Source organism: Triturus cristatus, chromosome 4_1 (genome assembly GCF_964204655.1).
Source record: "Triturus cristatus chromosome 4_1, aTriCri1.1, whole genome shotgun sequence".
NCBI classification, from domain to species: domain Eukaryota; kingdom Metazoa; phylum Chordata; class Amphibia; order Caudata; family Salamandridae; genus Triturus; species Triturus cristatus.
In genome coordinates, this window is record NC_140585.1 from 400,271,488 (window position 1) to 400,297,463 (window position 25,976).

At 42.2% G+C, this 25,976-nt stretch overlaps 1 protein-coding gene across 3 annotated transcripts in view; it reads left to right on the plus strand.

Annotated features, from left to right (window-relative positions):
• The window catches only part of SCUBE1 (signal peptide, CUB domain and EGF like domain containing 1), a 1,846,233-nt gene that overhangs the window by 1,558,546 nt on the left and 261,711 nt on the right, over nucleotides 1-25,976 (plus strand). For 2 of the 3 annotated variants that reach the window (XM_085652471.1, XM_085652472.1), the window contains 3 exons: nucleotides 11,396-11,557; nucleotides 11,981-12,148; nucleotides 21,431-21,592. In XM_085652471.1, coding sequence (XP_085508597.1) covers nucleotides 11,396-11,557; nucleotides 11,981-12,148; nucleotides 21,431-21,592 — 492 coding nt within the window. Of the gene's footprint in view, nucleotides 1-11,395; nucleotides 11,558-11,962; nucleotides 12,149-21,430; nucleotides 21,593-25,976 lie in introns of all 3 variants that reach the window. The other variant, XM_085652470.1, reaches the window with a different exon arrangement.

Below are 25,976 nucleotides of genomic sequence, written 5' to 3' on the forward strand. Positions count from 1 at the left end.
TTTAAGAGTTACCACTTTATTCCAATCAAGATGGCTTCAGGTGTACAATACGTTTGTCATAAGTAGGACTGTTAGCGCTCTAGTTGTTCTTAAGAACACTCTGGGACATTCTGTCATTGGGCTATGCTTGGGCCACATCTGGGTGATATCTGTGCTACATTTGGGCTCTTTTGTCTCTGGTGGCCATCTTGGGAGACTTATTTGTTATGAAGTTTCCTCATTTACTACAGTCTCTTCAGTAGGAAATACTTTCAGTTTTTTACTTTGATTCCATCAAGAAGGCATTCAGATGTGTCACACATTTGCCATAAATTCTGAATGTTGGCACTCTAGTTGCTCATTAGATCACTGTAGTAAAGCTATTGCTCACCACGGAAGTGTGCTGCTGGTATTGAAAGTGCATGTTTCAGTCTGCATGACAGAGTTTTTTAATGAAATAGAAGAGGATTTGAGAAGTCAAAATATGCCCTAATTTTTCTTTCTGCAGCACTAATCATAATTTATATGCCAAAATGAACCCCCTCATTTTGTTCCTTTGCAAATTAAATGTTTTAAGAGTTACCACTTTATTCCAATCAAGATGGCTTCAGGTGTGCCATACTTTTGTCATAAGTAAGACTGTTAGAGCTCTAGTTGTTCTTTAGAACACTCTGGGACATTCCGTCATTGGGCTATACTTGGGCTAGATCTGGGTGATATTTGTGCTACATTTGGGCTCTTTTGTCTCTGGTGGCCATCTTGGGAGACTTATTTGTTATGAAGTTTCCTCATTTACTACAGTCTCTTCAGTAGGAAACAGTTTCAGTTTTTTACTTTGATTCCATCATGAAGGCATTCAGATGTGTCACACATTTGCCATAAATTCAGAATGTTAGCACTCTAGTTGCTCATTAGATCACTGTAGTAAAGCTACTGCTCACCAGGGAAGTCTGTTGCTGGTATTGAAAGTGCATGTTTTAGTCTGCATGTCAGAATATTTTAAGGAAATAGAAGAGGATTTGAGAAGTCACTCAAAATGTGCCCTAATTTTTCTTTCTGCAGCACTAATCATACTTTCTATGGCAAAATGAACCCCCTCATTTTGTTCCTTTTTAAATTAAATCTTTTAAGAGTTACCACTTTATTCCAATCAAGATGGCTTCAGGTGTGCAATACGTTTGTCATAAGTAGGACTGTTAGCGCTCTAGTTGTTCTTAAGAACACTCTGGGACATTCTATCATTGGGCTATACGTGGGCTACATCTGGGTGATATCTGTGCTACATTTGGGCTCTTTTGTCTCTGGGGGCCATCTTGGGAGACTTATTTGTTATGAAGTTTCCTAATTTCCTCATTTACTACAGTATCCTCAGGAGGAAATACTTTCAGTTTTTTACTTTGATTCCATCAAGAAGGCATTCAGATGTGGCACACATTTGCCATAAATTCAGAATGTTAGCACTCTAGTTGCTCAGTAGATCACTGTAGTAAAGCTACTGCTCACCAGGGAGGTCTGCTGCTGGTATTGAAAGTGCATGTTTCAGTCTGCATGTCAGATTTTTTTAATGAAATAAAACCGCCAGTAGGTAATATATGACATCCAAGGCTACTCAAACAGAAGAACCGTGCACACACACAGGCTTGCTTCTGACCAGCAGATTTATTAGGACGGCATAATGCATTTCGGAATAGTTCCTTCATCGGATGTCTTCCCCAAACAACCAGTGCTGCCGGAGTCCAAAGTTAAAATGGTGGCTGCACCGCTCTGATAGGCGGAGAACACAGGGTAGGCGTGGCAGGGATTCAAACACCTTCGGTAAGTACCTTCCCCCAAGTGGATAGTATTCACGTTCCTGCCAATTGCACCTGTGTTGTAGGCATTACACTGCTGGTCCCACAAACCCTCACCCTGCCGCTTCTGTCTACTCGAGAAATCCCGGAGTGGAATATCGGACCAGCTTGGATCCCAACAAGTGTTGCTGGATGTTTGAATATATTGCATATATATGCAAAAAAAGAAGCAGAGTACTCTGGGTAGTTCTCAAGTTTAGGTGGAAAGCAACTACAGTATAGAGCACTCTTAACACCAGCGACACGCTAATTTGCTCACCTCAAGTGTCTGCTTTTCTAGAAAAGTCTTTAAGCGTAGGATTAGCATAGTGCCATCCACGCCAAGATAGAAAGGGACAAAGTCTTTTGCCACTTCTACAGCAAAGTCTTTAAGCATAGGATTAGCACGGTGCAAACCATGCCGAGCTGTAAAATTTACCACTCCAGGCACAGTATTACAGCTTTGGATTGGTAAAATACCATCCAAGCCAACCTGAAATGAATAAAAGCAACCCATGACACTTGTTTTGCTCTCATTAGAGCTCTTCAGAGAGTGATATTTGGTTCACTCGTTAATATCTGTCTAACAAATTGCTAAAAAAGTATTCCGACTGTTTAACATTTGCCACAAAATGGTTGCAGTCCTATCATAGTCTGTCCTAGATAGTATTGTCAATACAAGCAAGAGAAATACAAAGCAAAATATTATCACAAAGCAGGAATCTTTGTGATGTTTAGAGTTGTTCTGATCAATGTAACTCCTGGTACCAATGGCCATAAAAAATAATAATGTATCACTATCCAAAATAACTATTTTGCTATATCATTAACACCTCATCCAATGTCCAGTCCACAAAGGAGTAGCACATCATCCCCTTGTTTCACCAAGGGTCCATGTGCCAAAGAAATATAAAATAACGTTAAGATTCTGCAAAAGTTGATAGAAGGCTAAAAGCTCTATAAAAATCAACCAGAAAATCAGAAAACTATTGAACATTGCTTAGCAAGCCCTGAGGATCTGAAAGACAATCTCTTTGCCCCATACATTTGATGGCACTCTGGGGCACTGTCATTTTGAAAAGACACCATGGGGTCTATCCTAAATGGACAGCCATTTTTTCAGCTGAATTGAGTCCCAATGGAGACATCATGTCCAAGATGATGATATATCTAGAGTCTAATCTTCGAAATTCCAGTACCCCCTCTTATGTTTTCAGAAATTCTTCGTATGGCCACAAATCTAGCAGTTTGATATATTGCTGGTGAATCTCATAAAAATGTCTACCCACTGAGTACCTGACAATGTGGTTTTTGAGGATCCATAGGTGTTCTAATATTCTTTTCGTCGCAAGGTGGACCATGCTCCTATATAACATTTATTAGAGCGTTAGATCAGCCAATATATGCAATAGTTTGAATTGCTAGTCAATATTTTGTAAATTATGTATTTCCTGTTTGTATTGGGAATCTCAACACTCTTGACGTTGCAATTTGGCTTACATTCCTTGTACTGTTTGTAAATAAAAAATCTCTGATTCTCTACACCTTGGTTTACATTGGAGTTATAGCTTATCATGTTCTTACTCAATGTAACTTTCACGGATTTACTTAACTTCAATGTGATACTAGCTTAAGTGTGCACCAGTTCAGTTAATATGTCATTGGTGTGTAATATGTGTGTGTAGTATGTTGATATGAGGGGCCTGGCAACTGTGCTGATAAACCTGGTTAGATATGAGTCACTGTCCTGTTGCTTGATTTTAGGGATTGAAGTCAGTAGGTTCTGTCTTTCTACCGATTTTGCCCTCTCACTCGCCACCGCAAGAATTTAGCAGCTGTACCCTCTCTCCAAAAAATCGCTAAGCTATCATTTCTATCTCCGCATTGTATGCCTCTCTGGACCTGCAGTTTCTTCTTGTCCGCGCAGGAATTCAACATTAAGGATACTGTTTATAATTTTATATGGTGTGAGATTGAGGCGTGAATTAAGCTATTGCCTGATATTTCTTTTGTCTAGTTTGAAGTGTAGCCTATTGTCATTTACAAAAACCTGTATATCCAAATATTCAATCATATTTTTGTTAAAGTGAATTGTGAACTGCAGATTACATTCATTTTCAATAATTTCTTTGACAAACTGTTTAATAGAACTTTGTGATCCTTTCCAGATTGCAAATATATAATCTATATATCTAACCCAAAGCAGTACGTGGTCAATGCATGCCTTGATGTTACTAGCAACCTACTCCCACCAGCTCATGAACAGGGGAAGGTCCCCATTGAAGTGCCCTGGGATTGTTGGTAATGCTGGTTGTCAAAAAGAATTAAAGTGCTATTAAGACAAAACCATATGATGTCAACAATCATCACTGGGTGCATTAACATTGATAACAACCTTGCTCTCATAAAATATTAGCGTTACAACAAACAATTGATGGACGGAATGCTGACAATGCAGACATTCTCCCCCAGTCAAGAGATCTGGGTTAAATCCATCGTTCTTTTGCCCACTACACCACCCCAGTTTAGACATGGCCATATGCAAATCAGTCTTGACCCTGTGCCTCATGGGAACAGTCCAGCCCGAACTGCCAAGCCATGTCTTCACTGGACCGGAATCAAGCATCCTAGGACCGGTTTCTGGCTATCAGCCGTCATCAGCCAGGATAGCTTGACTCCAGTGGCGTAGTGAGCACGGGTCCCACGTCTGGGAATACCCATCCCACTTAGGGCGAAAAGCGTTACAACAAACAATTGATGGACGGAATGCTGACAATGCAGACATTCTCCCCCAGTCAAGAGATCTGGGTTAAATCCATCGTTCTTTTGCCCACTACACCACCCCAGTTTAGACATGGCCATATGCAAATCAGTCTTGACCCTGTGCCTCATGGGAACAGTCCAGCCCGAACTGCCAAGCCATGTCTTCACTGGACCGGAATCAAGCATCCTAGGACCGGTTTCTGGCTATCAGCCGTCATCAGCCAGGATAGCTTGACTCCAGTGGCGTAGTGAGCACGGGTCCCACGTCTGGGAATACCCATCCCACTTAGGGCGAAAAGCGTTACAACAAACAATTGATGGACGGAATGCTGACAATGCAGACATTCTCCCCCAGTCAAGAGATCTGGGTTAAATCCATCGTTCTTTTGCCCACTACACCACCCCAGTTTAGACATGGCCATATGCAAATCAGTCTTGACCCTGTGCCTCATGGGAACAGTCCAGCCCGAACTGCCAAGCCATGTCTTCACTGGACCGGAATCAAGCATCCTAGGACCGGTTTCTGGCTATCAGCCGTCATCAGCCAGGATAGCTTGACTCCAGTGGCGTAGTGAGCACGGGTCCCACGTCTGGGAATACCCATCCCACTTAGGGCGAAAAGCGTTACAACAAACAATTGATGGACGGAATGCTGACAATGCAGACATTCTCCCCCAGTCAAGAGATCTGGGTTAAATCCATCGTTCTTTTGCCCACTACACCACCCCAGTTTAGACATGGCCATATGCAAATCAGTCTTGACCCTGTGCCTCATGGGAACAGTCCAGCCCGAACTGCCAAGCCATGTCTTCACTGGACCGGAATCAAGCATCCTAGGACCGGTTTCTGGCTATCAGCCGTCATCAGCCAGGATAGCTTGACTCCAGTGGCGTAGTGAGCACGGGTCCCACGTCTGGGAATACCCATCCCACTTAGGGCGAAAAGCGTTACAACAAACAATTGATGGACGGAATGCTGACAATGCAGACATTCTCCCCCAGTCAAGAGATCTGGGTTAAATCCATCGTTCTTTTGCCCACTACACCACCCCAGTTTAGACATGGCCATATGCAAATCAGTCTTGACCCTGTGCCTCATGGGAACAGTCCAGCCCGAACTGCCAAGCCATGTCTTCACTGGACCGGAATCAAGCATCCTAGGACCGGTTTCTGGCTATCAGCCGTCATCAGCCAGGATAGCTTGACTCCAGTGGCGTAGTGAGCACGGGTCCCACGTCTGGGAATACCCATCCCACTTAGGGCGAAAGGACCCATGCTCACTACGCCACTGGAGTCCAGCTATCCTGGCTGATGACGGCTGATAGCCAGAAACCGGTCCTAGGATGCTTGATTCCGGTCCAGGGAAGACATGGCTTGGCAGTTCGGGCTGGACTGTTCCCATGAGGCACAGGGTCAAGACTGATTTGCATATGGCCATGTCTAAACTGGGGTGGCGTAGTGGGCAAAAGAACGATGGATTTAACCCAGATCTCTTTACTGGGGGAGAATGTATGCATTGTCAGCATTCCGTCCATCATTTGTTTGTAGTAACGTTTTTCGCCCTAAGTGGGATGGGTATTCCCAGACGTGGGACCCATGCTCACTACGCCACTGGAGTCCAGCTATCCTGGCTGATGACGGCTGATAGCCAGAAACCGGTCCTAGGATGCTTGATTCCGGTCCAGGGAAGACATGGCTTGGCAGTTCGGGCTGGACTGTTCCCATGAGGCACAGGGTCAAGACTGATTTGCATATGGCCATGTCTAAACTGGGGTGGCGTAGTGGGCAAAAGAACGATGGATTTAACCCAGATCTCTTTACTGGGGGAGAATGTATGCATTGTCAGCATTCCGTCCATCATTTGTTTGTAGTAACGTTTTTCGCCCTAAGTGGGATGGGTATTCCCAGACGTGGGACCCATGCTCACTACGCCACTGGAGTCCAGCTATCCTGGCTGATGACGGCTGATAGCCAGAAACCGGTCCTAGGATGCTTGATTCCGGTCCAGGGAAGACATGGCTTGGCAGTTCGGGCTGGACTGTTCCCATGAGGCACAGGGTCAAGACTGATTTGCATATGGCCATGTCTAAACTGGGGTGGCGTAGTGGGCAAAAGAACGATGGATTTAACCCAGATCTCTTTACTGGGGGAGAATGTATGCATTGTCAGCATTCCGTCCATCATTTGTTTGTAGTAACGTTTTTCGCCCTAAGTGGGATGGGTATTCCCAGACGTGGGACCCATGCTCACTACGCCACTGGAGTCCAGCTATCCTGGCTGATGACGGCTGATAGCCAGAAACCGGTCCTAGGATGCTTGATTCCGGTCCAGGGAAGACATGGCTTGGCAGTTCGGGCTGGACTGTTCCCATGAGGCACAGGGTCAAGACTGATTTGCATATGGCCATGTCTAAACTGGGGTGGCGTAGTGGGCAAAAGAACGATGGATTTAACCCAGATCTCTTTACTGGGGGAGAATGTATGCATTGTCAGCATTCCGTCCATCATTTGTTTGTAGTAACGTTTTTCGCCCTAAGTGGGATGGGTATTCCCAGACGTGGGACCCATGCTCACTACGCCACTGGAGTCCAGCTATCCTGGCTGATGACGGCTGATAGCCAGAAACCGGTCCTAGGATGCTTGATTCCGGTCCAGGGAAGACATGGCTTGGCAGTTCGGGCTGGACTGTTCCCATGAGGCACAGGGTCAAGACTGATTTGCATATGGCCATGTCTAAACTGGGGTGGCGTAGTGGGCAAAAGAACGATGGATTTAACCCAGATCTCTTTACTGGGGGAGAATGTATGCATTGTCAGCATTCCGTCCATCATTTGTTTGTAGTAACGTTTTTCGCCCTAAGTGGGATGGGTATTCCCAGACGTGGGACCCATGCTCACTACGCCACTGGAGTCCAGCTATCCTGGCTGATGACGGCTGATAGCCAGAAACCGGTCCTAGGATGCTTGATTCCGGTCCAGGGAAGACATGGCTTGGCAGTTCGGGCTGGACTGTTCCCATGAGGCACAGGGTCAAGACTGATTTGCATATGGCCATGTCTAAACTGGGGTGGCGTAGTGGGCAAAAGAACGATGGATTTAACCCAGATCTCTTTACTGGGGGAGAATGTATGCATTGTCAGCATTCCGTCCATCATTTGTTTGTAGTAACGTTTTTCGCCCTAAGTGGGATGGGTATTCCCAGACGTGGGACCCATGCTCACTACGCCACTGGAGTCCAGCTATCCTGGCTGATGACGGCTGATAGCCAGAAACCGGTCCTAGGATGCTAGATTCCGGTCCAGGGAAGACATGGCTTGGCAGTTCGGGCTGGACTGTTCCCATGAGGCACAGGGTCAAGACTGATTTGCATATGGCCATGTCTAAACTGGGGTGGCGTAGTGGGCAAAAGAACGATGGATTTAACCCAGATCTCTTTACTGGGGGAGAATGTATGCATTGTCAGCATTCCGTCCATCATTTGTTTGTAGTAACGTTTTTCGCCCTAAGTGGGATGGGTATTCCCAGACGTGGGACCCATGCTCACTACGCCACTGGAGTCCAGCTATCCTGGCTGATGACGGCTGATAGCCAGAAACCGGTCCTAGGATGCTTGATTCCGGTCCAGGGAAGACATGGCTTGGCAGTTCGGGCTGGACTGTTCCCATGAGGCACAGGGTCAAGACTGATTTGCATATGGCCTTGTCTAAACTGGGGTGGCGTAGTGGGCAAAAGAACGATGGATTTAACCCAGATCTCTTTACTGGGGGAGAATGTATGCATTGTCAGCATTCCGTCCATCATTTGTTTGTAGTAACCTCATAAAATATTAAGCCATAGCTCCCAACTCATGTGTTATACAAGTATTCAAATTGCATAAATTCAAAGTGACTAAAATGTAATCCTGTTCCCAATGTACCGCTTCAAAAATCTTCAGAAAGTCTCTGCCATCCTTAATGTAAGATTGTAAACTCTCCACAAAAGGCTTCTAGAAGAAATCTACGTTTGGAACATGTTTTCCAGTAAACATCCCCTATACTCTATACCAATAAACATCCCCTAGGATACTGTTGGCCTGCTCGGTGGGTTGTTGCGATTCTTGTGAATCTTTGGTATGAAGTACAATAAAGGTGATTTAGAATAATTAGATTTGAGAACTTGATATTCCTCCTATTCTATGAGACCTTGTTCCGTCCACTAGTTGTTTGTTGCAAAACTGTATGTTGGCCCTGGTAAGTGCCTTCTTGTTTACTCTCCCGTAATACTTCCCATCATTCAATGGTCTTTGCCCTTCTAGTACATATTACTCCTTTGCCCATACAACTTCATTGCACCCTTTGTCTGACTGCCAGATAACAATGCTGCTATCTTCCTGCAAGCTTCTAAGTGCTTGCTGTTGACTCATAGTCGCATCAAATCTGTTGTGATGTTTAACGTATCTTTAATTACACCTTTCTCAAATACATCTGTAGCTGAATGTGGCAATGTAAGTTTCAATTCTGACTTGGGTTTGAAAACCACTGGGACAACTCAAATTCAAAGGAATGTCCCAAGTATCTAAATTAAGGATTAGATCTGCCTCATCTCCTATGCCGGGATCTAATGCTGATAATGTGTGTAATAACTTAATATTGCTGATAAGTACTTTACTCTGAGTGGGCAAGGAGTCTGTTATATCTTTATGAGGTTTTAATGAAAAATACTTTTTAGTTTTTTTGTGAATTGGAACACATCAATCCTGCTTTGCAAAGTTATGGGTAGGACAATAGGATAATCCCAAAGCCAATAAACTAGTTTCTGTCTCATTCAAAGTACGTGTAGATAGACTTACCACGTCTAAGTGTGTGTAGTTCATTGTGTGTTTTCTGCCCCTTTTCTTGGCTCCCATGAGGGGATGCTTGATACTTTTCTCCTTTTCTTTGTTGTGTCACTGTTGCCTCTCTCTCTCTCAGATCTGTACTGCCCATGTAAAGTAACCTGAACTCCTCTAAAGAACTACTCCAAGTTGATGAGATGTTTTGATCTGGATGAAGATCCTGATTCTGACGCAGTTGTCTCTGAAATGTTTTCCTTGGAACTTGCCATTCGTCTTTTGTTTCAATTAGCGAGAACCTTGCATTGTTTTTCTTCTCTATATAGATGCAACCTTACTTATAGTCATTATAATCTCTCAAAAATGTTCTCTTTTTTATTGTGATATCATCTTCTATCATGTCCAAGCACGTTTTCATCTTACTCAACAGATCTTGGAATGCTTCCGGTGTGTCCAGCTCTTTTAGTTCCGCGCTTGATTCCTCTATTTCTTCCAATAATTGCTTTTTTTCCTTCCATGCGTATTTTAGAAAATTGGTTAACATGGTTCTAGAACAACGGTTTACATTTACAGATCATTCCTGAAGCAGTTCTGGAACCAGATACTGAAAAGTTGGAACATTGAAAATATGTATGAGCCTTGTGGAACCATCCCATACATATTTTTGGAGGAATACTGTGTCCCACCACTTTGTCATCTCTTGTTTATAGTTTCTCTAGTTTCCCATACTTTTGTTGTTTGTTTTCAGTTTCTAGGGTGACTGTGTTTAATTCATCTTTTCCAATTCAAACGCTTCAAACTGTTTTTCTGCTGCTTTCTGCCTTGTGGATTCTCTTGTAGCAGCCGTTGCTTAATCTTTATGCATCCAGTGAAACGCGGATCTCAATGTCTCTGTGGAGCATGGGTTCCCAATCTGAAGTTTCTTAAACTCCTGGTTTAGTGCCCAGGGTTTCATTGACTCGATCTGCTTTGCCGCTCTTGTTTAAATGCCAACATTTGCTACGCACTGGATCACTTAGCCGGGTATAGCCACAACGCTCGTGTCCTCGATGCAATTCCGACTGGCCCACTCTTCAGGATGACAATGGCTGTTGTTGTGTTCCATAAATGTCGATAGTTTGCAAGTGGCGAGGGGTGGTGGGGGAAAGATCCAACTGCCTGACATGTCCACTTTTCCTTCATCGTACGGATGAGGGCAGCAGGAGCACGGGCAGGGAAATATTAGAATTATCTACAATTAATGATCTACATTAATTGTTGAAACTGTGGTAGGAGTAATTCTAGGTGGAGGAAATAGATAGTAAGAACATTTGTAAGCGTCAACAGTGAAATCAGGTAATGACAATGTCTTTCCTGGAAGGGATAATTCAAGGATAGTGGACACTAATGCAGGGTTCAAGCTTTAAAATGCAGGCGGAGAAACAATTTTGAAAGGTTTTGGTGTAAAAATAAAAGGAATCGATTATTTCTGCATGATTAGCATCAAGTCATTAGAAGCAAACAAGATGACGACTGAAGCAAGGGCAACAGTAGTAATGAGTGCATGAGCCAAGCAAGATCCCAGTATAACCTCATACCATAGTAAAAGGTAGGTAGTAAAGGGTAGACTTTCAGTACACAATTTGGGGTTCATCGACTTCTTCTCTTCAGAAATTAACAGTCATGTACTCTTCTGGTCATTAAAATGCAGTTGTTCCTGCAAGTGCAGGGCACCGCCCTTAAACTATTTAATGCTTATCCAGCATCCCTGGATTGCTTCAGAAAAGATCCTTTCTGCTTGTGTCTGTCCAAGAGAACTGAGGCATTTGAGGCATGAGAGTAGTGTACTAGCTCTCTTTCCTTCCTAGCTTGGGTTATGGTTGCTGAATTCGTAATGTTTGAGTGTTCGAGTCTTTGCTCCTTTCTGTCCATATTCTACCTTGGACATTATTTGTCGGATTGTTTTTGCATTTTAAAAATGATTTGTGTTTTAATTCAATGTGTAATCAAATTAAATGACACTAAAAATATTTTTCAGTTTCTTGCAGCGTGGGAACTTATTTCAGTGGATACTATAATCAATGCATCCCCTGCTCTCCAGGAACATACCAAGATACAGAAGGGCAACTCGCCTGTGAGATTTGCCCAAGTAACGATGGGCAGGGACTATTTGGAGCACGTAAGGTGTCCGAATGTGGTGGTAAGTCTAATTTGAACTTTAATTTGAACTACCATGAGATTTAGGCTAAATGGCTGAGGCCTGCCCTGTCCTACCCTTTGAAGGGCAAATATATGTGTGTTGCTAATCTACAAAGAGATTTAAGTGTAAGCTGAGTCAAATCGGAATCGTGGGCAAATTGGGTCTCATAGCATGTTTCAGAGGACAATTTGTAGTAACTAAAATAGCACCAAAAATGCTTTCAGTCTTCTGGTTTTTCCTGATTTCATGGTGAATAATGTTGTTTTTTTGCCTCATATGAAGGGTTGAGACCAAATTTTGAGAAGAGTGAAAAAAATGCAAGATTAAATTGTTTTCGAGGTTTAAAAAATATAAGTCATTCATCCAACATTATTTCGTAAAGTACCTACTTAACTTTCAGTCAAGGCTTCTTCACTGTTTTAGGTCAGTGCCCTCCTGGACAGTTTTCTTATGATGGTTTTAAACCTTGTCGATATTGCGCACTTGGGAGTTACCAGCCGGAGCACGGAAGAACCATGTGCTTCCCATGTGGTGGTGGACTTGAGACAAAATACGAAGGTTCTGTTTCCTTTCTGGACTGTGAAACCAAAGGTGAATATTCAGTCTCTACTTCAGTTATTGCTGGCTGATTTTATTAATTGTTTTTTACAATTCATATTTCAATTTGTATTTGTATACTGTAATTTGAGTAACCTTTTTATTAAAATAAATGTGCACCATTTACTTGCCACTCCGTTGTTCATTATTTATAGAGATTCTTGTATTACGTGTGTCAGATATTAGGTATAGGAGGTAAAGAGGACTGTCTGCTTTGCACACATTCTTCAGTTAATGTAGTTAGTGCGCTGTCAAGCACAACTATTCTTGTAGGTCTGCACTGCACCACATTGTAAGTAAGCTTACTATGTGAGACCTTAGAGGTCTCAACATACTGACAATCGTACTTACATCTCCCTATAACAGTCACAACCATGTGACAGCTATGTAATGTCTAACTTTGAATTGCATAAACACTTCCTAAAACGTTCCTAGTATGCTGAGGTGCTTTGCTTGAAAAACTGAATATATAGGGCCAGCTGACAATCATGATTTCTGGATTTTAACGAGGTTGTGTACGATTGTAAGAGATGTTTTGAGTGAAGTGGAAATAAAGAGAACAAAGTGTATGCCAATGTTGTTTATGTGATAAACGACTCTAGTGCTGAAGCAACAATGAATATAGGTTTAGATTAGACTCCTTCCAGTTACTCTCCAGATTTACTGAAAGATGTTGCCATACCAGGTCTACCACAGAGGTACATGCATAACAATCAGTTCCAGATCAGCTAATTATAACAGGTATCCACTTTCTGATATTCACCTCACCACTCGGGGCTAGGTAAGTCAGTGTTTTCAGTGACTGAGTATGAGATCTCCCCCGAGAAGTGGCCATCCTGCTACATCTCTTGTCCACGCACCCAGCAGTGTTTTGTTATCTTTTTTAACTCTTTAGGGTCGTGCAGGACTCTACATGCCATACACACTTTATTAATGTTGTCATGTATTAAGAAAACTTAAAAACATATTAAGTGGCAAAACATAAACGTCCTGCGTTATTCAGTCAAAAATAGTAGTGAAACGTTTGGTATGAGCATGCACAGTATACATGTAAACATATGTCGAAATAGCAAAACACTCAGGAACGACCTGCATCCACAGCAGTTGCCTGTTAATCACCCTCAGAAGAGACTTTAAAATATTCTACATAGGCATTCCATATATGGTGATGTTGTTAAGGACATCCTCTGGCTTTATATGTGGAGAGTTCAAGGAGGCGACATCTACCCATTTATCGTCTCCACCTCAAGACACTGGAGGAGCCGCTTTCCTCCAGTTTTGAGCTATATCCCTCTTCCTCAATGTGAGCCCCAATCATGAGAGGTTCCTCTTGGCCCTCGTAAATCCTTCATCATCAAGGATTTTTACGAGAGAAATCTTCGGATTGGGATCAATGGATGTGCAGAGACTAGAGCTAAATATTTGGATAATTAGGGACTCAACCTAGGGCAGGACCTTTTCTCATCAATGAACTCGCCAATTGCAGTTTGACACCTTAAGCACTTCATCTCTGAACCCCTAAAAATTTCCAGCATCTAGCTGGTGACAGATAGACTCTGTGTAGGTTTTTTGACTAAATCAGCCACGATCTATTTGAGACAGCGGCTTCCCTTGGAACCCATGAGACTGAATACATATTCCTCATCCTTGATATGTCCAATGTCCGTTTCCATTTCTATTTTACTCTATCTTTTAATGATCAGTGGTTTGTATAGTGTCGAGATTTTCCTCCTGGCTGTGAGGTGGGACCTAGTTATTTTGGTGTCAAAGGGGCTAAATTCCTGTATCTCGGTTGCATCAGTCCAGTATTGTGTATCAGGTATAAGTGCATGTCTAAGTTGGACATATCTATATAACTGATTGCGGAGCTGCCCAAACTCCTCACACGTCAGTGAATGATTTGGGTTTTCCTATGGGTGCCACATCTCTCAGCCCGGGTACCTCTTAATAGCACTTACATTCGGTAATGTGTCTCCCAACCTCAATGGGTTTTGATTAGTCAGGGTATTGGACCATCGAGTCTGTGTATTGGAGTCTTTGGAAGCCTTCAGTTTTAGTTTTGTGGCAGGAGGGGTCTTGCGTGGAGGTTTCCCACAATATAAGAAATGGCGTGGTGACCTATTGGTGTATGAGGTCAGGCTTTAACCCTACACAAGAGGAGTAGATCCAGTTTTTATTTTATTTTTAAACACTTCATGAGAGATTAAGCTTCTTTTTTTTCAAATAACCTTTGCTTATGCTACCTACTATGCAAGGTTGCGTGTCCTGATAGCATATTTTTATGTCCACAGAAAACAGTCTACCTTCTACTTCTGTATATAGGTATGTGTGCAGATAGGGACAAACAAACATAGAAAGAATACATATAAGCAAGTGAAGACACCACCAGCATCAGTCAAGGAGACTGCAGTGGAGCTGTGGTGCTCATGTCAGTGGCGGAGTTATGGAAGAACAGACTGACGTCACATGCTCTACGTCGCTTGGAGGTTGGAGCTCTTGGAGATTGGCGTTCCAGCTCCCGGGCTCCACACCCCTACACTGCCGCTGCCACCGAATTTAGGCCGAATTTGCAGGCATCTCGGCCAGATACCTACACCGGCGTCCAGGAGGGGGCAGCGGCTTCAGTGGCTCAGGTTGCGGCATTGGCTCGGCCGCGGGCCACTGCAGTGATCAAGGCAGCGGATGTGGCTGCAGCTTCAGACGGACCAGCAGGTGAGACTTGGCTGCGCAGTCATCACAGTATTGCGGTAGTCGAAGGGGGCTAATTGCAGTGCAAGGGAGTGTGCAATTCAGCCAGACCCAGCCGGACTGAGCCTGAGTCTGAGCCTAACACAACAACAAGGCAGCCAAAGGCATAGAAGGATTTGGAATTTGGGGCTACAACACGGATATCCTTTCCTTCTGCCCCCGATCTTACAAAACCACCATCACCTGCCATCAATCACTACAAGCGTGCTAGTGCCCCTCCCCTGCACTTGGCTGGGGACCATCACGTAGAGGTGGTGTGGTGGCGCCAGAGGAGCGGCGTCAGGTCACAGGGTTCAAGGCCTCAAGGCTTCAAGGTTGGCAGAACCACTCCAAGGATTAAAGACAGGGGAGAAAAAGAGGGAGCTGGTGCAGCTCAAGGGGCTGGGTACTGGGCAGGCACTAGGCTTAGGGCCTCTCGACTGTGGGGCAGAAGCAGCCACCAGTAGGTTGGTGTGGCTTGCGCCACGCCACGGGGAGCACACGTCCACCCAGGCGCCTCTCTGACCGTCGATCAAACTAAACATGTACGAAAACAAGCAGTAGAAGATGAGTGAACGGGGCAGGATAGTGCTATCAATACTAAACAGTACGGTACCTACGAAACCCATCCCGTATTAAATGAATGTATGTCGATACAACACAAAGCAAAACAATGCATGCTTTTACAAAGATGTTTTTAGTTTGCAAGTACTGTAACGCATGCGATGTAATAACTTGCATTGTAACAGCCTTGTTGTAATAGTTGTTTACCCCTAGAAAGTGTTCTATGTAGAATTGCTAACATATGGGGTAAAGTGAGAGTATTTACTGTGTAATTCCAAGTATTCTGAAAAGCGATATCAACCTGTAACTGCTACAAGAACAACTGCATTTCCTTGAACAGTCGTGCCTTTGCAAGTATTTATTACCTTCCAGTAGCAAGTCCTGCTTGGTTCTAGAAATAAACCGTAAGTATAACTTTTTTATACTTACCTAATTAGTCTAGATTCCATCTCTGAGTGCGTGGCATCAGCCTTAAATGAGTAAATACAATAAATGCTTAACACACCCTCCTGATAAGCCTAGCTGCTCAACCTTACTACCACAAATAGCGCTGTTAGTGATTATCTAATTTAGCCTCTGCTATACCTCTGGGGACCCACTGGACTCTGTGCACACTATACCATACTTTGGTATAGTATATGCAGAGCCAGCTTCTACAGTTTACTTTTACTTTGAGGGCTAGGAAGAAATAGAAGAGCGGGTGGCGGGGGCTTGTGTGCAGGGGAAGCAACTGGAGATGGCTAGTTAAAGGGGGTACAAGCACAAAAGAGGGAGAGAAAGAAAACATAAACTTTTTTGGAGCGCTTAACAAAAAAATATTTTCCTAAATGCGGGCAGATGAAGCATACAAGCTATCAGTTTCAAAAGCATGGTAAAGAGGCAATATCTCAGAGGAGGGACAGACAGAAGAGGAAGACCAGCGTTCAAATAAGAAGCATGGGAATGAGACTGACAATAAAACCAATCAGTGGTAAATAATGTGTGCTCTAAGCCTATTGTAATTTTTTGGCATGGTCCACAAAAGACTTTCGTCTACAGCTAAGCTCTAGCTTTTGCAAGAGTCAGAGCTATTGGAATTATAATTAACAATGTGTTTTACCCATTTGTTATGGAGTGGAGTGGTTTTATGTGGTGTTGAGTAGACGTTTGTGGGTTGTATTGGAATTTTTAGTTGTGGAATTGTGTGGCATGGAATTGTGTGGTGTGAAGTGGCTTTGTATAATGGAATTATGTGGCATGGTGTGCAGTGGAATTATGTGGATAGTAATTATGTGATATTGAGTTTATTGGACTTATGTGGAGTAGGATTGCGTGTCATGGAGTGTAAATATGTGGAGGAGTATTTTGTATTGTGGAGTGGTATGTGGTTCTGTATAATTATGTGGTGTAGTGTTCAATTTCGTGGCATGATGTGGAATTTTGTGGTGTGGATTGGATGTATGTAGTGTGTTGTGTAATTGTGTTGTTGAGTTGAATTATCTGGTTTGATGTTGAATTATGTGGTGTGGGATGGAAATGTGTGGAGTTGAATTGTGTGGTGTTGATTCTGAAGGCTTTACCCTTGTCTTAAAATCACTTTGGTTGGGCTTCCTGGGCCCAGAAGCAATCTCGATATCTGCCTAGGTTTGACCTAAACAGACAAGTTGCTACACATCTTCCGTAACCTTGCAAATGGCAGAAGGCATTGGAGGTCACAGCATCGGAAAGTCGCCCTCCCTTCAAAACAATTACTGTTTGGAACACAGTGCTATGATTTTGCACAGCACAGCTAACATGTACACATGACACAACTACCATACACCAGCTCAACTTGGTCCTTTGTTCGTCCAATTTAGAAGAATGAAAGGCGAATTTCAGGACATAGACCTGTATTTTTAGATGACACGCAAATGTCTGCAGCAGAAACAAGGAGCACACTTCCATAAATGCGCAGCAAGATGAAGACATACGTGCAGTGATTTTCAAGGAAGTGAAAACAGTGGCAGCAGGACACGGAGGGGGTGCTGGAGACATATTGGCAAAAGAAAGCAATGTGGGTAGGCACAAGAGTCCAGAGACAAGACAGCAACCTCGAGCGCTTGCGGGAATGTTTACCATAAGAAAATAAATGCCAACATCTTCATGCAGCAACCTAGACCAGTAACTTGTGATTGCAAACAAATGATGTTATCTCCCCATGCTTAAAAAGAATTCCTAAATTAAATTCCTTAGTTCAGGAACGTAATCTATGAGTTTGCACTATTTAGCAGCAAATCAGGTAAAATGTGAAAGATGCTCGGGAGAAGCACACACACAATATTTTGAATCACTAAGGAGGGTAAAATTGACTTGTGTAAAATATTGCAATATGGTTTTTGGCGATACATCCATAGGCAAAGCTGCATTGTGTTGTGCTGGAATAAGAGTAAGGGGATTGCACATCAACACACACTGTTTTATAGCGACACACAGCATGAAGAAGGAAGAAACTCATACACTCAGAAACTGCTAAAAACTAACGTTATTAAAATGTCACAACTGTGCAAACATGCAGGGTGGAAGAATAAGTAAACGTATGTTCGAAGTTAATAACCCCACATTAGCAAATGTAACCAGACAACCTTCATGGGAGCTTTGTTAACTGCAATTTGTCTGTACACAACTAAAACCGCAATACACCCCACAGTAATATAAAGCTCCCCTTGAATCGTAATGTGAGCGCATTTTAATCCTAAAAGGCTGGCACATTTTGGCCTAATGCAGGTATAAGGGTGTGCACATGTAAAATACAGTACTACAGTTCCAGGGAAAGGAATGTTCTCCAATTGGAGCACAGACCCTCACACATCCAAAAGGGTATCATGCTTCATCATTGGACTAGCTCCTCGCCAGGGCGTAACTGTAATGCCTGATGGGCATCCACTAGGGGGCTATTTGCCATAGGTCTATTATTAGACGTATGGTGAAGTGAGGGTGCCCGAGCATTTATGATATGTGTAGGGTGGTGTAAAGTGTGGTTTAAAATACGTGTTGTTCAACTCAGTGTCAGAACTATTTAATGATTGAGCTCACTAACCTAATTAAAAGAATGATGTGCTTATTTCGGAAATAATGAACCTAATTGGCTTTGTGAATTTAGTGATTTAAAACATCAGGTCCACATGTTCCTCGCCACAAATTGTCGCAAGGATCAGATCTACACTACACTTGCCAAGTGTGTAGGAATAGAATATTTGAATCACCAGTCATACACTAAATAAACGGTAATATTATACCTTATTGTTTTGAAAGTAAGTCAACCTCTGGCAGGTATTGCATCAAGCCTCATGGAAACAAGCAGAGGAAAAGCTCAGTAAGGATCTCGGACGCATTGCAGCGTCCCCCGCAAGATATTACCGGCTCTGCTGTCTCGAAGACATTTTGAACTAAGTCAGTAATGTATCCATTAGCTTAGTACCTTTAAAATTGAACAGCTAAAAAAAAAACATTTATGCCACAAAATAAACTCCCTTTGCCACAGATTAAAAATACAAACAGGTGGCCATTTAAAACTAAAATCTGTTGTACTAAGTGCATTTTTAAAATCCCCTCTCCGTTAAAACTCCCAAATAATTAAAATATTTGTTTGATGCAATTTTAACAGCTATAGTGTTGCTTATAGCCTTTAGCCAAACTTTATCTGTGTCGAAGCTTGTGGCTGATTCGCAACTTTTTGGCACAAAACTGGCTCCAGGTTGGAGTAACATGTGGCCTGGAAAAGAAAAATCTTGCAGGCTCTGTTAACAGAAGAGTCTGCTTGCCTATCTGAGTGAATACATTAGCATCTGTTAAGATTCTTTTCAATACTACAAGCTGCATTTGAGATGTTGGGAAACAGAAAGCAATTGAGTTAAACACCATAAACTCAGTTTAGGGACATGGAAGTGAACGTGATAAATTGCACAAAAGCACACAAATGGTGTGTTTTCAAGGTGACAATCTAAGCTTTACAGCACTGCAGGGAAAGTTAGGGAACTGCACAAATACAGTTCATGCGCAAAAAACAATTTTTTAAAGCTCACAAGCGAAAAAGAAACCTCAAGCACGGAATGTGCTCCAAGGGTATAGCAACATAGCATCCACATGTGGTGTTTGGGATCAAAACACATCATCTCCCTGTACTGAGACATTCAAAAATGTACATTTACAATGTTAGCTTAGGAGCGCTGAAGTGAAAGTTAGAAATTGCACAAAAATACACAGTGCGAGCACGAATGTTGTGTTTTCAAAGTGATCAACAACATGGACCATATTACTGGAAAACTTTAAACAGAGCACACACCATCAGAAAAAGCGCATTTGCTGCACACTCGAAAATCGCGTCCTCCTAAGGACAGTTGGTTCACCACCCCTAAAACACATCTTTCCGAAATCCTGTGTCCAAAATTTAAAAAAAGTCTGTCGAAAACAACATAAATGTCCACCGAAGAAAGAAGACGTGAAAGGGCCAGTCGCCACTGGTGGGAACGAAAACGCGAAAGGCGAGACAATTGAGATGGATTCACCCTCCAAAAGAACTGGATTTTAAAAGACACACAAGGCACAAATGAAAAGTGAGTGGCGTGCCGAAAGCCCTTACAGTTGATGCAGCATGTCTCCAAGAGAGCGGATGTGCTGCCTATGCGAGACCTACAAATGACATCATTTAAAAGCAAAGTAGTCAGCAGTTCATGAGGTTTATTCAGATTGTCAGTTTTGAAAATACATTTTACCTCGACCATGAGAAGTTTATCAAAACACCTTGAGCTTATGACTCTAAAACGTTAATAGTTAAGGTTTGATCTCATTTTAAAAACTTAACTCCCTATTTAATTTTAACTTGTGTATTATATTCATGCTGAAGAATCTGTTTCAGTTTAGTACTATAATTGGACTAACCATTGCATCCTTGCAAGAACTTCTCTACATTAACCTGTTTTTTCAAAAATAAATCAAAGGGTTTGGAAATTGTGAGCCTGATTTAGGGTTTGTTGGACAGTGTAAAGGCAGACTTTTAATCTGCCCATCAAAATGAGAGATGTCTGCTGGCTCGCCAACATCTTTATACATTGGCACACACTCTTATGACAATCGTTCCTGTCAGTGTTGGAAACGTTTGACAGACAGCCAAACAAGATGGTCGGCCATCACACTTTTCCAAAGTAAAAAAAAAAAAAAAACAAATTATGGCCCTCACACCATGGACGTTGTCTCCCATGGGGTGGGCAGGTCATTACTTTGTTCCTGTCCCTCACCACTAGATGTTACCTGAAATAGACTTGATAAAATAAAAAGGTGATACCTGGCAGTGAAAAACTGGAGAAAATCCCTAAATAGGGCAGATGGTGTTATATGCTTCTTCCGACAGCCACCACTCCTTCGGCCCATCGGAGGAAGGCTTACTTTGAGGGAGTATATTTTATTCCATCACATTAAACCTGGCGGTTATCCCGACTCGAAATCAGGCAAGTGGGCCGAAACTTTGGAAGAGTTGCCACTCTTTCACCGTTTGCTACGGAGTACCCTCTCCACCAAACTCTAGTTTGGGTCCTGTGTCCTGATCACGCTGGACCATATTACCAACCTACTTATAATATATGTAACTGGTCACATTACCAAGTTGTTTCGTGCCATGTCCGATGCTTCTTATAGCCTTGTTATTCTTGTTGTTTTCTCCACTTGAATCATTCCAGCTGCCTAACTGATGTCATATTTTAATTAAAAACGCACTCGAACATTTGGGTCATGGCATACTACTATTCCTGCAAGGAAAGTACCATCTTATCTAGAATCCCATTTTTGTTCCAACACATTTTTAAGAGTTTGCCATGACAACAAACATGTTCTCTTTGTAAAGTGAGATGTCTACATTTTAAACAAGTTGTTAATGTTACATGGTTTCATAAGTAATGTACATTTTTACATAAATCTGATTTAATGTTTCAAATCCACATACCTACAGTTTAACCACAATATACCTTCCCACAGTTCACTGTTCTCCAGGGCATTATTACAATTCTACAACACACAGATGTATTCGATGTCCTTTTGGAATGTACCAGCTCGAGTTTGGGCAAAACTATTGTATGGCCTGCCCGGGGAATACTAGCACTGATTTTGATGGCTCGACAAATGTAACACAATGCAAAAGTAAGTTTTGGTCTTTTTATGAAGTAAGTTTCACATTTCCATGTATGATACTTTAAAATTGGACATTTCTTCCCCATTATTACAGAATGTTGATAACATGACTTAACGCTGTCCTGTGACCTTTGACATTTGTCTCCAGGAATCAAAGGCAACTTCCTCTATACTGTACTACACATGCTTCCCTCTAAGTCGAAAGAATATATATTGTTTTTTGGTATTTAAGGTGAGTAAATCATCATGCTATGTGGAAAGTATCATTGTTATTGAAAGAATAACCAAGGGAATAGACTGCGGATGGTAGTTCATCAGGACAAATTATTATGTATTAGATTTATAAAGCAGCACCACCCTAGCACAGAAATCAACAGTCCAAATGTGCACTGGTATGATTGCATAATTACTCAGGGCATGCAGCATGATGGCAAAGCCATAAATTACATTCTTCATATTCGTTCACAATAGGAAAGCTAATGAAATGCGGTATGCTTTAAGAGGTTTTTAAACAATCATTGTAGGAAATAAAAGAATATCAAAATGCAATGCGTTTCACAGCCTTGGTTGAGTAAAATCTCCCTTCTTTCCCACCTTTCCCCTTTGGTATGTTCCAGTGAAGGTTTTTGAGAAGGTTGACAGCACTGCTGTGGTGAGAGAGAAATTACAGAACTCTGACAGGCGAGACTGAAGGCACTGCATGATTACTTATGGACATGAATAAATCCTTACCTGAAATGTATCTTCTTGTGATCTCCATAATTTCATTGTTGCCAGCTTCGAAGATCATGCAGGCACTCAGGCCACAAAAAGAGCCAACTGGCCCCTGAAATCTTAGATTGTCATTCCCAAGATTCCATCAATTAAAACTGTAATAGCGGTAGACTGGTTGCAAAATTGCACTACCAAACTAGGCTGACAATTTAAGAGCAGAATATAAGAGTACTCTCCTGCACTAAATCTCAAAGAATAGGTGATGAGGTTCCTACCTAATAGTATGCAGCAGCGCCAAAAGGAAAGTGTCTTGAGGCACAGAGATCAAAGTACCTACACGTATATGATTGTACTTAATATGATGGATGGCAGAAGAAACCGTGAGAATATTGTGTATCAGGGGTTAAGGCAGTGCACTACCCACTGAGCAGTATCCTGTCTTTGTTGCCAGTGAAATAATGGAGACCACAAGAAGATAAGTTCCAGGTAAGGTTTTATTCACATCCATAAGAAAATCATGCAGTGCTTTCAGTTTCGTCTGTCAGAGTTCTGTTACTTCCTTCTCACGATAGCAGCACTGTCAATGTCCTAAACATGTTTCACTGAAGCGTTCCAAAGGGAAAATTGTAGGGGGCGGAGTGGAGGAGAATACAACACACTGGTCTTATGGGGAAATGAACAGAGGGCTCAGGCTCTATCACTTAAAGTAAGGAAATGCTCATTTAAGTCAGCCATGGTTTTGAGCTAACGGTTGTCTATAATAGTGGAGCTGGAATATTTTTCACCTTAGTGAAAAATGGCCTTTGTGTCTGAAACTTTAAATGAATTTGCTGAGAATTTAGCAGCATTTGGTAACATTGCTGAAGAAATAAAGAAATCAATGTAAAAAGCAACTAAACAATAACAGGAAACATCACAATAAAACAGTCAAAACAAAATCCAACTTAAAAACCACAGTACAACAAAAAAACATGATGAACCAATACTATGGCACAAAAACACAGCAGCACAAAATACAAAACAGATATCATAACCCAAACAAAATTATAACAAACAAAATGTACAAAATTCCTTCTCACACATTACCACCTTCACAAACCTGCTTTCGTAATACAGTGATTGACGGTCTTCGCAACAAGCACTGCCTTACTTACCATCAAGGACCAGGGGCTGCTCCTCTGCTAAGGCGGAGGAGTGTCGCCCCACTGCATTTCAGCATGGCAAAAAAGGAAAAATAAAATGATAATAACGCAATGTTATTATCATTTAATTTTTCTGTGCTGGGGCAGTTTTGTGGAGCGGGGCTGGGCTGAACAATGGGGAGCAGTGGGTACACCCTCCTACTTGCGCATGAATGTTTGACCACCCAACATTCATGCGCACTTAGCATGTTGTGCACCCAAGCTGCATTACCGCCTGGGTGAGAACATGCCCAGGCTGCCATTCCGCATCTGAGTGCCGAACCATGGCGCTCAGACCAATTACAACACTTCATTGAAGCGCTCTGATTGGCTTAGGGGAGGCTGGGTATTTGCCAATCACAACGCTGCATTCCAGCATTGTGATTGGCTCAGGGTAGCCTATCCTGCTTCCTGTTCCAGCAGAAGCCAGGGAGAGGACTGAAGAGAGGCGGCAGCCGGCCAACAGGTAAGTGATTTGTTTTGTAGATAAAAATTGGTGATGAGTGACGGCGCAGTGACACAAGAGTGTGACAGGAACAGCGAAAAAATGTGGAACTAATAACAAGGAGGTCAATGAAAACATAAAATTATGTACAAATGTTGTTTTAAATTTTTAGGATAAATGAATTGACCACAATAGCGCCAAAGTTCGCCGTTCACGCTGTTGCTGTCACACTTTTGTGTCACTGCGCCGTCACCCATCACCAAGCACGCACAGTGCTCACTTGTGTGTTATGGTCACCATACAATTAAATGTACTGTAGTGCTGCTATAACTACTGAACAATAATAATTGCTTCTCTTCACCCTCTTCCGTTTCGGTCTCCTTCCTTTTTCCCTTCGTCCTCCATGATGTATATTACTGTATTTAACTGCCCTGTTAAATGACTTCCAGTTGAGACATTGTAGTTTTGTTATTACTGAAAAAGCTGTCCTCCTTTTCTTTTTTCCTTATTTCATGCCAATGCTTGATTGTCAAACTGGTCTAAACGTCAGGTGTTACCTATGATCGCAAAATCAATAGCGAATTTGTCAGTGTTGAGGGAGACCATCACTGATCTTTCTGTCAAATGGGAGCAAGAATGCATCAGCCTCTCTGAATGATTCTCGGAGTGATGCACAGAGTGCCGTATCAAATTCTGAAGTGGAGTGTTCACTTTGCTGGCCCTTTTGCTAACAAAGGACTCTGAAGTAGATTCTTTCACACTGTGCAGTGCTGTGAGAGTCTGAAAGATTAACTACACAGACTTTTTGTTCATCACTCCAATGCATACTAACACCATATGAGGGGCACCAGCAAGCTAACTGGCATAATGACTGCAAAGAGACTCCTCAGTAAAGAAAAATAAAAGGCCTGGTTGATATCCTATGATGTTAAGTGAGGTTAAAAAAATCTACATCCAAAAAGTTGTTCGCCTCAGCAGGGCACAGTAGTGATACACGACTCTCACTCCAGAAGTCAGGATACACATCTTCCTAACCAGCACTTTTATGCCCTGCGGGCCAGGTATGCTTTTGGATGTTTTAAGGAGCTGTATCGAAGCCCTTCAGTTTGATGGGGAACGTCTGCATGTATTAGTTTTTTAATTTCTTTCCTTCTTGATTAGATCCAAAGTAGGCTTTTCAGCAAAACATGATTGAATATTTAACCTTTTTAAATGTATTTGGCTCTATTTCTTATTTTAAAAACAAACTTGCCTTTTATAGGCTAGATTTTTATGAGAACATTTTGAGTGCTTTATTAATGAATGGTGTTTAAAGTTCAACACATAGGAAGATATATTCTGCAGTGTATGAACTCTTCTAAGAAGATACACACAATGAAGAACTAGCATTTGCAAATGAGTACCCTTTCCTCATCCTTTTTGTCCCAGATGCAATAAGAAATATGAATAACCTTACAGATGAGATTGCAGAGCACATTACCTTTACACTATGAACGAGAAGACTATAAATGTAGTAATATGTATTGGTTTACGCATGTAATGTTATTTAATCAAGGATTGCATTTAGATGTTGTTACCTATTATTATAAATGATCTGGTATGTGAGTTATGATTTGCACAGCTGCTGTGCGAGTTGTGGATCAGGGTGCTGCACATTTCTTTAGAATTCCAGTGGTTTTACACTTTTAATTGGTAACTAAAGCTGTACTTTTCCTCTGTTTTTAAGTGATTTGTTTTAAAAATACATTCACATATTATAATCCAAAGCTAACACAACATCACTTTAAGCTTGGGGCCTTATTTACACATTTGGCAGGAGGCACATCATATGTCAGGGTGGCTGAGGTCTTTCCTATTGTTGTGTATTGTGCACACCCATTTGTTCCTGATTGTGTTATTGTGTTATATGTAGCTACCGTATTTAATTGTGATTTGTATATAGTTTAGTGTGCTAGTCAGGTATGAGGCTGCCTATCCCAAGTGCTAACTAGGTCTGCTGCAAGTGTACCAGGTCACTTGTAACCTGGCTGCGCAGCTTTGAATTTATCAAATG